General features: G+C 46.3%; 2 protein-coding genes across 3 annotated transcripts in view; one reads left to right on the top strand and one right to left on the bottom strand.

Annotated features, from left to right (window-relative positions):
- PICK1 (protein interacting with PRKCA 1) overlaps positions 1 to 2531 on the bottom strand; it is a 96249-nt gene extending 93718 nt beyond the window's left edge. The window contains exon 1 of the mRNA XM_040406569.1: positions 2443 to 2531. The gene's annotated coding sequence lies outside the window, so the exon portion shown is untranslated. The remainder of the gene's footprint in view (positions 1 to 2442) is intronic.
- Positions 2532 to 2534: 3 nt separating this feature from the next.
- DDX47 (DEAD-box helicase 47) overlaps positions 2535 to 13744 on the top strand; it is a 129501-nt gene continuing 118291 nt past the window's right edge. For both annotated transcript variants that reach the window (XM_040406568.1, XM_040406567.1), the window contains exons 1-2: positions 2535 to 2667; positions 5209 to 5302. In XM_040406568.1, coding sequence (XP_040262502.1) covers positions 2608 to 2667; positions 5209 to 5302 — 154 coding nt within the window. In that variant the 5' untranslated portion in view covers positions 2535 to 2607. The remainder of the gene's footprint in view (positions 2668 to 5208; positions 5303 to 13744) is intronic.

Here is a 13744-nt window from a genome sequence, read left to right as displayed (position 1 = left end):
CGCCCGCGGGACTATTGTCCTGCACTCATATGTTCTTATGAGTACAGCGCAATAGTCCCGCTGGCGCCCATAGTAACCTATGATGCTGTGCGCTCCCGTGCGCACGACGTATACCGCTCAGGGACATATGGCCCGCATGAGCCCTAAGTAGGGTGACCACGTGTCCCGGTTTGCCCGGGATCGTCCCGTAATTTACGTTTTTGTCCCGTGTCCCGGGAGCCTTCAAACCGGGACAATAGAGAGTCCCGGAATCAACTGCCTGCCAGTCTGCAACATTCACTGCCGCTGCTGCCGCAGTGCTGTTGTAATTAATTCATCCTAAATCACTGGTTGCTACGGCTGCCCCGCTTGGCGTGTAGCAACCAGTGACGTCACCATGTCCCGCTCTCTCTGCGGCTCCGACTCCACACCCTGCACACTGCACGCAGCTGCCCCAGCAAGTGAGAAGAAGAAAACCCTGCGCCGCCCCCGCCGCCTCCTCCTTCACTCCCCAGAGACGTCACGTGGTGTCCCCAAAGCCAATAGGCGGCCGCCGTCGCTCAGGTACAAGATTCAAACTGTGCCCGTCTCCTGGAGACACAGCAACACCGGGGAGAGGCGACCGGGCCGGGGACATGGAGCACCGCATCATAGGCCCGGGCCCCTACAGAGCTACCAAGCTGGTGAGATAGGGTGACCACGTGTCCCACCGGCTGCCAGATGCCAGTGCCTCCTCGAGTCCTGACTGGAAGAACACCGGCGCAAGACTGCCCTGCCCTGCTCCACCACCACCAGTGACCAGACGAGGAGACAGTCACTCCATCTCCATTATATGACTCCAAAAGGTGAGCAAATAGGGGCAATTGACACTGGGTGGCAGCATCTGATGGGGCACAGTAGCGACAATCTATGGGCACACTGGCATTTGATGGCGCACAGTAGCGACAATTTATGGGCACACTGGCATTTGATGGACTGTGCCCCATCAAATGCCAGTGTGCCCATGAATTGTCGCTACTGTGCCCCCCATCAGATGCTGCCAGTGTGCTAATGAATTGTCGCTACTGTGCCCCCATCAGATGCTGCCAGTGTTCCCATGAATTGTCTCTACTGTGCCCCATCAAATGCCAGTGTGCACGTAAATTGTCACTACTGTGCCCCATCAAATGCCAGTGTGCCCATGAATTGTTGCTACTGTGCCTAGCAACAATTTATGGGCACACTGGCATTTGATGGGGCACAATAGCGACAATTCATGGGCAGTTGGGCACACTGGCAGCATCTGATGGGGGCACAGTAGCGACAATTCATGGGCACACTGGCATTTGATGGACTGTGCCCCATCAAATGCCAGTGTGCCCATGAATTGTCGCTACTGTGCCCCCCATCAGATGCTGCCAGTGTGCTAATGAATTGTCGCTACTGTGCCCCCATCAGATGCTGCCAGTGTTCCCATGAATTGTCGCTACTGTGCCCCATCAAATGCCAGTGTGCACGTAAATTGTCACTACTGTGCCCCATCAAATGCCAGTGTGCCCATGAATTGTTGCTACTGTGCCTAGCAACAATTTATGGGCACACTGGCATTTGATGGGGCACAGTAGCGACAATTCATGGGCACACTGGCAGCATCTGATGGGGGCACAGTAGCGACAATTCATTAGCACACTGGCAGCATTTGATGGGGCACAGTAGTGACAATTAATTGACACACTAGCAGCATCTGATCTGATGGGCACAATAGCGGCAATTGATAGGCACACTGGCAGCATCTGATGAGGCACAGTTTGCGACAATTCATGGGCACACTGGCAGCATCTGATGGGGCACAGTAGCATCAATTGATCGGCACACTGGCAGCATCTGATGGGGCAGAGTAGCATCAATTGATCGGCACACTGGCAGCATCTGATGGGGCACAGTAGCAGCATCTGATGGGGCACAGTAGCATCAACTGATTGGCACACTGGCAGCATCTGATGGGGCACAGTAGCATCAACTGATTGGCACACTGGCAGCATCTGATGGGGCACAGTAGCATCAACTGATCACTAAGTGACTTAATTTTTTTAAAAAAGTATCAAAAATCATATTTTTTGGGGAGTGGACATGGGTGCGGGGGGGCCGGGGCGGGTGTCCCTGAATGGCAGTTTGGAAATGTGGTCACCCTAGCCCTAAGAGAAATATCTGCTCCTGGTTGTGGCTCACAATCACTGATGGAAATCTCTGACCGAAACACTGACGTGTGAATCAGGCACATCACAAGGATGAGATGGGTCCTAGTGCCGCCGGGGACTGGAGAGCAACACAATCACCCCTATCTGACAATATGACCAGTCACATAAAGCGGCCATAACTCTAAGTATTGCTATAATGTCACTATCAGCATGACATGACACAATACAACATGGAGCAGGGATGTTTTATACATATGCACGGGCATCGACACCTGTCGGGACTCACCTTAACTCCACGCATGCGCCAAGGAACTGACGTTGAAGCAGCTGCTAGTGACGCGTAACTACGAGGGTTGCCTCTAAACTCCATGCGCCTCAAGGATCCTAACGCGTGACCTGGGAATGTCACGTGACATCGTGACGTCGCATCTCCCATAGAACACCGGGTAACATGGCGGCTCACGTGGAGGTCCCTGCACTAGAGGCAGAAGAGAAAAGTTTTCGAGATTTGGTGAGGACGGGAGGTTTTATCGTAGCTCTAGTTTTAGTTTTTTTTTCTCGTTTTGAACGGGCTTATTGTTATTCATCAAAATAGTACTGTAATGTATATGTGTGTGCGGTTTTCATCTAGGTGGTATGTAAGCTGTTGGTAAACTACCACTCCCAGCGGCATCACGTAGCTGTGTAGGGTGTTTGCGTTGGTGGTGCTATTGTAGACGCACAGCCAAGAACTGCGCCACAAAAACCCATGTGTTTTTACTGGCGTTGAGCGAACTTGTGTTTTTAAGTTCAGCGTACAAGGTTCGTGTTTGGGTTATCTAAGAATTCCATTATGGATTCCGCTACCACGGACCATAACCTATAGTCTGGTAGCGGAATCCATAACGGAAGTCTCAGATAACCTGAACCTTTGTATGCAGAACTCACTCAACACTAGTTTTTACCTATTTTTGTTTAAATAAATGTAGTTAATTTCAAGTCCCCTGGGGAGTTGCAGCAGTTAGCGGTGTTTGCCATGCTTTAAAGGGGTAGGACAATCACAATAAGGGCTCATCCAAACGACCATTGCCTGTTTTGCAGTCCTTAAAACATGGATACCAGCCATGTGTCTTCCGCATTTTACAGAACGTCCGCCCCCCTAATAGAACAGTCCTATCCTTGTACGTAACGCGGACAATAATAGGACGTGTTCTATATTTTTGCCGGTGTAGAAGAACGGACATAAAGATGAGGACAGTACACAATGTGATGTCCACATCTTTTCCTGCCCTGTTGAAGTGAATGGGTTCAAATCTGACCGGCAAAAAATGTGGATCAGAATCGGACAAAAACAACGGTCATGTGCATGAGCCCTACATAAGTGCCTCTATATGATGCCATTTGCTGCAGCGAGACAACCCCTTTAAAGCTTGGCCTTTTTTTTCGGTAACTGCTGCAACTCAGCAGACTTGAAATTAACTAAATTAATTTAAACTAAAACAAACCACAAAAACCAAAACCTGAATAATCAGACGTAAAAACGCATGTTTTTTTTTTGTGGCGCAGTTCTTGGCTGTGCGTCTACAATAGCACCACCAACGTGAACACCCTACATGATAAATGCCATTTGCTGCTGAAGTGAGACAGCCCCTTTAAGAACCGGACCTGAATATACTCCTGGGTTTCCACAGTGGCGGGTCTGCACCAGATAGTACAGATTTTGGAGCTGTATTGCCTCGGATACGTTTCAGAGGGTGAAATCCATGGCAGAAATCTGCAAAGTAAATTGGCATGCAATGGATTTGAAACCGTCATGGCATGTGGTGTGTGTGAGATCTGTCAAGACCACCCGCTTTACTGCTACTGTAAATGCCGTGGATTCATTAAAGGAAAAAGTCTTGCTATAGAATGAGTAGGGGATTTCAGATGAAGTGTTATTCCAATATGCATGCAATCAAAGTATAATTCCTTTTTATGTAGTGCCTCCTGCTGTTTATCCACATTTGTAGCAGGTAAATCCGGTAGTCTGTTCTGGCAGAGGAGCAGACTACCGGGTTACCATATCTGACACTGCCCCATTCCTGTTCACTATAATGGGTCCCATGAGTTTCCAGCTTTAAGGGCATCTGTCAGCAGATTTGTACCTATGAAACTGGCTGACCTGTTACATGTGCGCATGGCAGGTGAAGGCATCTGTGTTGGTCCCATGTTCATATGTGTCCACATTGCTGAGAAAAATATTTGTATATATGTAAATGAGCCTCTAGGAGCAATGGGGGCATTGCCATTACACCTAGATGCTCTGCTACTGCTGCACCCTCTCCATTTTGACTTTGTGCCTGACCCTGACTTCTAATCATTTTTACACTGTTTGGTCCTGTCAAAGTGCAGAGTGAGCAGAGGCTCTAGGAGGAATGGCAACACCTCCGTTGCTCTTAGAGGCTCATTTGCATATATTAATATTTGATATTTCTCAGTAATTCAGGCACATATGAACATGGGACCCCCTTATCATGATCGGTGGAGGTTCCATCAGTAGGACCCCAAGTTCAACTTGAAATTTTTGGAATACCCCTTTAATGTATATTCATATATTTTTACTTAAAGTTTTTCTGTTTGTATAAGGCTACATGCACACGACCATTCCGTTTCTTTGCGGTCCGCAAATTGTGGATCCGCAAAAAACGGAAGTCACCCGTGTGCCTTCCACAATTTGCGGAAGGGAACGGGCGGCCCATTGTAGAAATGCCTATTCTTGTCCACAAAACGGACAAGAATAGGACATGTTATTTTTTTTTTTTTTTTGAGGGGCCTCGGAACGGTGCAGCGGATGCAGACAGCACAGTGCTGTCCGTATCTTTTGTGGCCCGATTGAAGTGAATGGGTCCGCATCCGAGCAGCCAAAACAGCGGCTCGGATGCGGACCAGAACTACGGTCGTGTGCATGAGACCTAACCCATGACATCAATAAAGAATACATTCCAAACCCAGAGAAGCATATTTGGCCTGGGAGCTGCTTAAATAGAAATATGTGGCTTCTGTTATGATAACTTGCAACCTGTTCACATTTCAGGGCGTAACCGAAGTTTTATGTGAAACATGTGAACAGCTAGGATGGAAGCAACCAACGAAAATTCAAATAGAGGCTATTCCTGTGGCCCTTCAGGGTATGTTATAACTAGATGCAAACTAAACACAATGAAAAAGCCTTTTAAATGTGTTTAATATTTTGTGGCTTATGTGAGGGCCACGTAAGGAGCAGTTAAATATAAAATGCATATTTGTCCCTTTCTAAAGGGGTTAAATATTTCCTTCTGCTTGCACCTCAGCTCACCAAGCACAGCACCACACATACAGTGGCATCAGAATTTTGGGTCAAAATTACTGTGAACAGTTAAGCAAGTTGAAAATTATCTCCAAATGGCATAAGATGATTTATTCCCTTTGTATTTTAAACAAAAGCAATTTTGTCATTTTCATCTTTTACATTTCTGAAATAATAAAAAAGGAAAGGGACCTGAAGCAAAACTTTGGGCTAGGGATCGACCGATATTGATTTTTTTTAGAGCCGATGCCGATAATTTTATACCGATATTCTGTGCATTTTCATTTTTGAAAAAAATAAATAAAATTCCTACACATCTGCTGAAAATGAATGTTTATTGTTAACGTGTATTATTATTTTTTTGTTGTAAATCTTTCTTTTTAAATATATAAATATATATATATATATATATATATATATATATATATATATATATATATAAAGAAAAAATAATGGCGGCACTGGAAACGGGTAGTATGGGTGCTACGTCCAGGGATATAGCTGCTTACCCCAAATAGACAAAGTAGAAACACGGACAGCACTCCAAGTAGAAAAGTGGTATTTAATCACCCATGCAGATGGCAACGTTTCAGCTCAAACAAGAGCCTTTTTCAAGCAATGAACACAGTGTATGCTGGGGGATATATAGTCCAACCCCCATTACATCATCATAAAATCAATCAACAGTAAAATTTACAGAATTAAAGTGCACAAGTGCATATGCAATATCAAAATATCAATACATAAGTGTCATAACCATAGGCGATGAGATCGCTGCAGTGATATATCAAAAATATAATACTAGGTGTATGTATTATGACCTCCAAAGAGGTAATTGGTGATTGGGGACAGGTGTACACAAAAGGTGGGAGGGACAAGAAATGATAATGCTGCACAAAACGAGGGAAAGCGGTGACCTACCCAGCGCTGTTCATCGTGTCCAACATGTCACATGCCGCTGGATCTGGCGTCCGGATACACACAATGCGCAGACGCTAGAGAGCGTCCAATCGCGGCATGACGTCACCGGTAGAAACGGAGACATGCGCACTGACATGCGCACTACTGTTAAAAGTCTTGGTCGGCCATTTTGCTAGAGGTAATAACACTGTGGATGCGCATGTCCATGTAAGAATAGACAGGGCAGCGCAACACGGAAAAAGTAAGCCGTGCTATATGATATGAGTACATGGGGGCAAAACGAGCTGCTGTAGCTCAAATTGGAAACATCATCAATGGGCGACAGGTGCAATGGAGATCGCAACAGAATATGCCGCGGTCCTCACACATATCGCTCATAGATCCCCCATGAATCCATCATGAATCTATATCCTGCAGTGTGGACTGACACTAAATGCCACACAGACACCACAATGGGCTAACCGAACCAAAACCGTGTAGAGCACAAAAACCACTCATATAAATAGGTGGAGACATGTAGACACAATGTGTATGCACCGGGTACGTCCCACTTCTCATTCAGCAGCAACATTCTTATCTGCGAGTATAAAGAAAGAGAAACCAGAATTAAGAAGAATGGCTTAATAGTGTTCAAAATACACTATGTAACACAAGAAAAAGAGGCGCATATCACATATAAAACCATCAGGGGCAAACCGCTCATCTAAACGTAAATCCCCGGATTGTAATCCACATTGAGCCCATTGGGTCTCAAACTATTAAGAGTGTAGATCCAAAAAAGCTCTCTTTCTAAGGATCAGCACCCTATTACCCCCACGTCTAGGCATGGGTACGTGATCAATAGCCCAACATTTAAGATCTTTTTCGGAATGTTTAAATTCCGTAAAATGTTTGGCAACAGGGAGGTCTTTTCTTTTTTTGCGTATAGATAATCGATGATTATTGAGCCGCGTCTTAAGATCGGTTGACGTTTCACCCACATATAATAACTTACACGGACAAATCAAGACATAGATCACGTAATTAGAACTACATGTCAGGTGAAAGCGGATGGGATGTGAAACTCCAGTTACAGGATGGATAAACGCATTGCCCCTGCCCATGTACTTGCAATCAGTGCAGCGTAGGCAAGGGAAACTGCCCTTACCAGTTGGATGACGCTAATGTTTATTCTGTTTTACAGATTGATCCTAAATTTGAGATCGCTAGACTTATCCGGAAATGTTTGACAGACGCCATGTTGGCGGGTACTATTGATGAGGACTTGTGCACCTTTCTCACTGTAGACCATCCGGTGACTCCGGTTCTATACATACTACCGAAGGTGCACAAGTCCCTCATTGATCCTCCCGGACGACCTATTGTCTCCGGCTCGGACTCCATCTTTAGTTGCATTGCCATTTTTCTGGATAAGGTTCTACATAAATTTGCAATAGGGGCTGAGTCGTATGTACAAGATACGACTGACTTCCTTTGCAAACTAAATGAGATTGACTTTACCGGTGTCCATGAGGTCCATCTGGCATCCTTTGACGTCACTTCGCTTTATACCTCCATCAACCATGATTTAGGTGTTGACGCCATTTCTCGCATGCTTGATTCTTCACCCTACACACTCGCTGCTAGGCTATTTATCATTGATTTATTACAGATTATCTTACGACATAACTACTTCCTGTTCCAGGATACGTTTTTCCAACAAAAAAGAGGCGTGGCAATGGGCTCTAACGTAGCACCCACCTACGCCAATATCTTCATGAGGTGCTTTGAGGAAGATGTCGTCCATGTGTCACACCACCGCAGTCATTTGCTGCGGTGGTGGAGATACATCGACGACATCTTCCTCATATGGACTGGTAGTGTTGCTCAGTTGTTTGAGTTCCACCAATTTTTAAACAGCGTAAACAGGGATCTGCAATTTACTTTGGTCCATTCGGACACTGAATTGCAGTTTCTGGACACCACTGTCACATTCAATGAGGGTAAACTACATACCCAGCTTTACACCAAGCCAACCGACAAAAATACCCTTCTCTGTTACAATAGTGGCCATCCACGCAATACACTGAAGTACTTACCCTTTTCACAATTTCTTAGGGTCAAACGTATTGTCTCTGAACCTGACAAGCTAGACTCTTCTCTAGACAATATGGCCAGTAAATTTAAAAAAAGGGGGTACCCTACCCAATTACTAGATTCCCATATCAATAAGGTCCGGGATCTGGATAGAAACAGTCTCCTGAAAAGGAAGTCACCTGAGGGGTCCTTGATTCGGATCCCATTTATTTCCAAATTCACGGAACAGAGTGAGGAGATCAACCGCATCATCAAGCGGCATTGGGGTATCTTGGGAGGTTGCCATAGCGAGATCCAGGAATTTAGATCTCCCCCCTTATTCTCATATTGCAGGTCTAGAAGCCTACGAGATCAGCTTGTCAGAGCAGATATTGGCCCCAGATCCAGGTCTATACAAACTGCTCTCACCTCGCATGGTAAGGGCAGTTTCCCTTGCCTATGCTGCACTGATTGCAAGTACATGGGCAGGGGCAGTGCGTTTATCCATCCTGTAACTGGAGTTTCACATCCCATCCCCTTTCACCTGACATGTAGTTCTAATTACGTGATCTATGTCTTGATTTGTCCGTGTAAGTTATTATATGTGGGTGAAACGTCGACCGATCTTAAGACGCGGCTCAATAATCATCGATTATCTATACGCAAAAAAAGAAAAGACCTCCCTGTTGCCAAACATTTTACGGAATTTAAACATTCCGAAAAAGATCTTAAATGTTGGGCTATTGATCACGTACCCATGCCTAGACGTGGGGGTAATAGGGTGCTGATCCTTAGAAAGAGAGAGCTTTTTTGGATCTACACTCTTAATAGTTTGAGACCCAATGGGCTCAATGTGGATTACAATCCGGGGATTTACGTTTAGATGAGCGGTTTGCCCCTGATGGTTTTATATGTGATATGCGCCTCTTTTTCTTGTGTTACATAGTGTATTTTGAACACTATTAAGCCATTCTTCTTAATTCTGGTTTCTCTTTCTTTATACTCGCAGATAAGAATGTTGCTGATGAATGAGAAGTGGGACGTACACGGTGCATACACATTGTGTCTACATGTCTCCACCTATTTATATGAGTGGTTTTTGTGCTCTACACGGTTTTGGTTCGGTTAGCCCATTGTGGTGTCTGTGTGGCATTTAGTGTCAGTCCACACTGCAGGATATAGATTCATGATGGATTCATGGGGGATCTATGAGCGATATGTGTGAGGACCGCGGCATATTCTGTTGCGATCTCCATTGCACCTGTCGCCCATTGATGATGTTTCCAATTTGAGCTACAGCAGCTCGTTTTGCCCCCATGTACTCATATCATATAGCACGGCTTACTTTTTCCGTGTTGCGCTGCCCTGTCTATTCTTACATGGACATGCGCATCCACAGTGTTATTACCTCTAGCAAAATGGCCGACCAAGACTTTTAACAGTAGTGCGCATGTCAGTGCGCATGTCTCCGTTTCTACCGGTGACGTCATGCCGCGATTGGACGCTCTCTAGCGTCTGCGCATTGTGTGTATCCGGACGCCAGATCCAGCGGCATGTGACATGTTGGACACGATGAACAGCGCTGGGTAGGTCACCGCTTTCCCTCGTTTTGTGCAGCATTATCATTTCTTGTCCCTCCCACCTTTTGTGTACACCTGTCCCCAATCACCAATTACCTCTTTGGAGGTCATAATACATACACCTAGTATTATATTTTTGATATATCACTGCAGCGATCTCATCGCCTATGGTTATGACACTTATGTATTGATATTTTGATATTGCATATGCACTTGTGCACTTTAATTCTGTAAATTTTACTGTTGATTGATTTTATGATGATGTAATGGGGGTTGGACTATATATCCCCCAGCATACACTGTGTTCATTGCTTGAAAAAGGCTCTTGTTTGAGCTGAAACGTTGCCATCTGCATGGGTGATTAAATACCACTTTTCTACTTGGAGTGCTGTCCGTGTTTCTACTATATATATATATATATATATATATATATATATATATATATATATATATAATTTTTTTTTTTTTTAACTAACTTTTAGACCCCTTAGGGAATAGGACCTCACACTGTCCCTGCTGCTCTGTGCTTTGTGCACACAGCATCAGGGAGCTTACCATGGCAGCCAGGGCTTCAATAGAGTCCTGGCTGCCATGGTAACCGATCGGAGCCCCAGGTTTACACTGCTGGGGCTCCGTTCGGAACTGCCACTGCACCACCAATGATTAATACTGGGGGGCTTGGATGGGGGGGCGCACTGCGCCACCAATGAAGATAACTCTCTCATTCATTCATTCATTCATATACAGGAGGCGGGAGCTGGCTGCAGAATCACATAGCCAGCTCCAGACCTCTATGAGCAGTTGCTGCGATCCGCGGCAGTTAACCCCTCAGGTGCGGCACTAAGCCCTCACCACCATGTGGCCTGGTAATGGTAAAGCAGACCGGTTCTCCCCTGTTTCCATAGCCCCCATTGCAGTACATAGGAGCTACGGACACAGTGTAGTACAGCAAGTTATGCTATTTTCAAGTAAGGGAGATAGAATAGCTTGCTGTGCTACGGTTTCTGTACCTCCCATAAACTCTGAACAGATCTACTGAAAGAGCTGAGCTCCGGCCCGCTCCTCTGATTCCCGGCCATCTGGTAACATAGTATATAAGGTTGAAAAAAGACATCTGTCCTTCCAGTTCAGCTTGTTTATCCTGCAAGTTGATCCAGAGGAAGGCAAAAGAAAACCCTGTGAGGTAGAAGCCAATTTTCCATTTCATCCACCATGATGGCCCACATTGAGATTGACCCTTGACCTCTGTAGGGGCAGGAACACATAGAGAGTTTAAGAACCCCCCACCCCTCCACCTCCTCAGTGCTTTCCTGCCCCTACAGGGGCCAACATGTGGAGAGTTCCTCCTTCATGGAGGATAAAACAACCTTATTTTCTTTACAGGTTCTCCAGCTGGCCTCCCGCGGCAGGAGCTAAGGCTGGCCAGCTAGGAGCATCGAGGACCCTCGTCTTAGCTTATGCTGAGGCCTGCGGTCCTCCCCATACCTTCAGACTCCCTTCCCTCCTTGAGGAAGCAGTTGGAGGTGCCGGCTTCTCGGATCATCGCGCGCTGCGCTCGGCGTCCTTTCCTTCTGGAGGAGGGCCGAGTTCTAGCGTCCGGCAGGGGGAGCAGGTACGGCGCATGGAGCGTCTCTATGGGCGGGCCGGGCGACGCACGTACCTCTTAGTAGGCTGGTGCGGCGCAGGCCTATGCCATCAAACAGGGCGCGGCTAGATGACGTCAGACGCCGGGAATTTTAAAAAGAGAAGACCGCGGTTCCTTTCGGCCCCTCGCCTGCTACACCGCGATGTCTGAGACACCTGCTCCCCGCCAGGAGGGTCCTGATCCTTCTGCCACCAGTACCGTAAGTCCCCTTCTGGGGGGTATATATTTCAGTTCTTTAATCTGAATTACTAATGCTGGGATATCTGGTTGCTTCCTTCTGCAGGGCAGCAAGGAGTTAAAAACAAAAACAAAACCCTTAAAATGCTGTGCTTGTTCCAAGCGTCTCCCTGAAAATTATAAAAAGAGGCTATGCAAACCTTGCACTACGGAAATTTGGAAGGAAGAGCAACCAGATATACTCTCGGAAATGAAGTCTTTTATTTCAGACGAGATTAAGTCCTCTTTAGCCACCTTGTCTACCCCCTCCAGCAACCCCATCCCTTCTAAGAAACGCAAACTGTCCGTTATTTCCTCTTCTGAGGGCGAAGAGGTTGAAGTGGCCTCCGCCTCATCCAGACAATTTTCTAATGAGGAACCCTTGTCGGACGGGGAAATTCTAGAAGAAGATAAAAAATACTTTTTTTCGGCTGATGAGATGGAGGAGTTGCTACGTGCGGTCAGGTCCACTATGGGCATTGAAGATACTCCTAGGCCCCGTACGGTGCAGGATGAGATGTTTGGGGGTCTCAGATCTAAGTCCTCTATTGTTTTCCCCATTAATGAAAATATAAAAGAAATGATATTGGAGGAGTGGTCAGATCCAGAAAAGAGGCTTGGCGTTCCCAAAGAATTCAGGAATAGGCTCTGCTTTGACCCGGCTGAAAGCAAGATATACAACCAGACGCCTAAGGTCGATCTACAGGTGGCCAAAGTAGTAAAAAAGACCGCCCTACCCTTTGAGGATTCCTCTCAGCTAGGCGATCCTATGGATAGAAAGGCAGATGGCCTCCTAAAAAAATCCTGGGAGTCAGCTATGTTTGGGGTAAAAACTAATATTGCTGCTACCTCCGTCGCCAGAGCGATGTATATATGGCTAGGAGAGTTGGACGAACATCTAAAAAATAAGACTCCAAGAGAAGAGATCAGGGACTCTCTCCCCCTTCTCCGCTCCGCCACAGCTTTTTTGGCCGATGCGTCTGCAGAGTCCATCCGGTTTTCCGCCAAGGATGCTGCTCTCTCTAATGCAGCCCGACGGGCTTTATGGATGAAGGCCTGGTCAGGAGACAAGGCATCCAGGGCCAAGCTTTGTTCTATCCCCTTTTCAGGGGAATTTGTCTTCGGCCCCACTCTGGATAAAATCCTAGAGGGAGCAGCAGACAAGAAGAAGGGTTTTCCAGAGGACAAAGAACCAAAAAAGAAGCCCTTTCGTCAGTACCAACCCCAGCAGAGATCCTACAGGGGGAAAGGGAAGTCTGGCCGATGGAGCTATCCCAAAGGAGGGAGAGGAAGAGGCTTCATCCTCAATCCCCAGAATAGGCAAAATAAACGGCAATGTTGCCAGGGTCGGGGGGCGACTGATGGGTTTTCTATCCTCCTGGAGTCAGGTAACTTCAAATCCCTGGGTGCTAAATGTAATCTCTCACGGTTACAGGATAGAGTTCACATCAGTCCCCCCGAGAAGATTCTGCATCACACCTCAGAGCAGATCAGATCTTCCAAAAATCTGGCAGGGCGTCCAGGACCTCTTAGAGCTAGGGGTAATTCAAAAGGTTCCTATCTCAGAGGAAAGGAGAGGATTTTATTCCAGTCTTTTTTTAGTAAAAAAACCAGACCAATCCTTTCGCACGATAATAAACCTAAAACCCCTAAACAGGTCTATTCTATACAGGAGGTTCAGGATGGAGACCATCCCATCCGCAATCCCTCTGATTCCAGAAGGGGCGTTCATGTCGTCAATCGATCTAAAGGACGCTTACTACCATGTCCCCATCCATCATCTTTTGCAAAAATATCTAAGATTCGCTCTAAGAGGACCAGACAGGTCTATCCATCACTTCCAATATGTCGCCCTCCCTTTCGGTAT

Source organism: Bufo bufo, chromosome 9, assembly GCF_905171765.1.
Source record: "Bufo bufo chromosome 9, aBufBuf1.1, whole genome shotgun sequence".
NCBI classification, from domain to species: Eukaryota; Metazoa; Chordata; class Amphibia; order Anura; family Bufonidae; genus Bufo; species Bufo bufo.
Note: the sequence above shows the minus strand (reverse complement) of the source record. Positions and strands in the feature narration are given on the sequence as shown.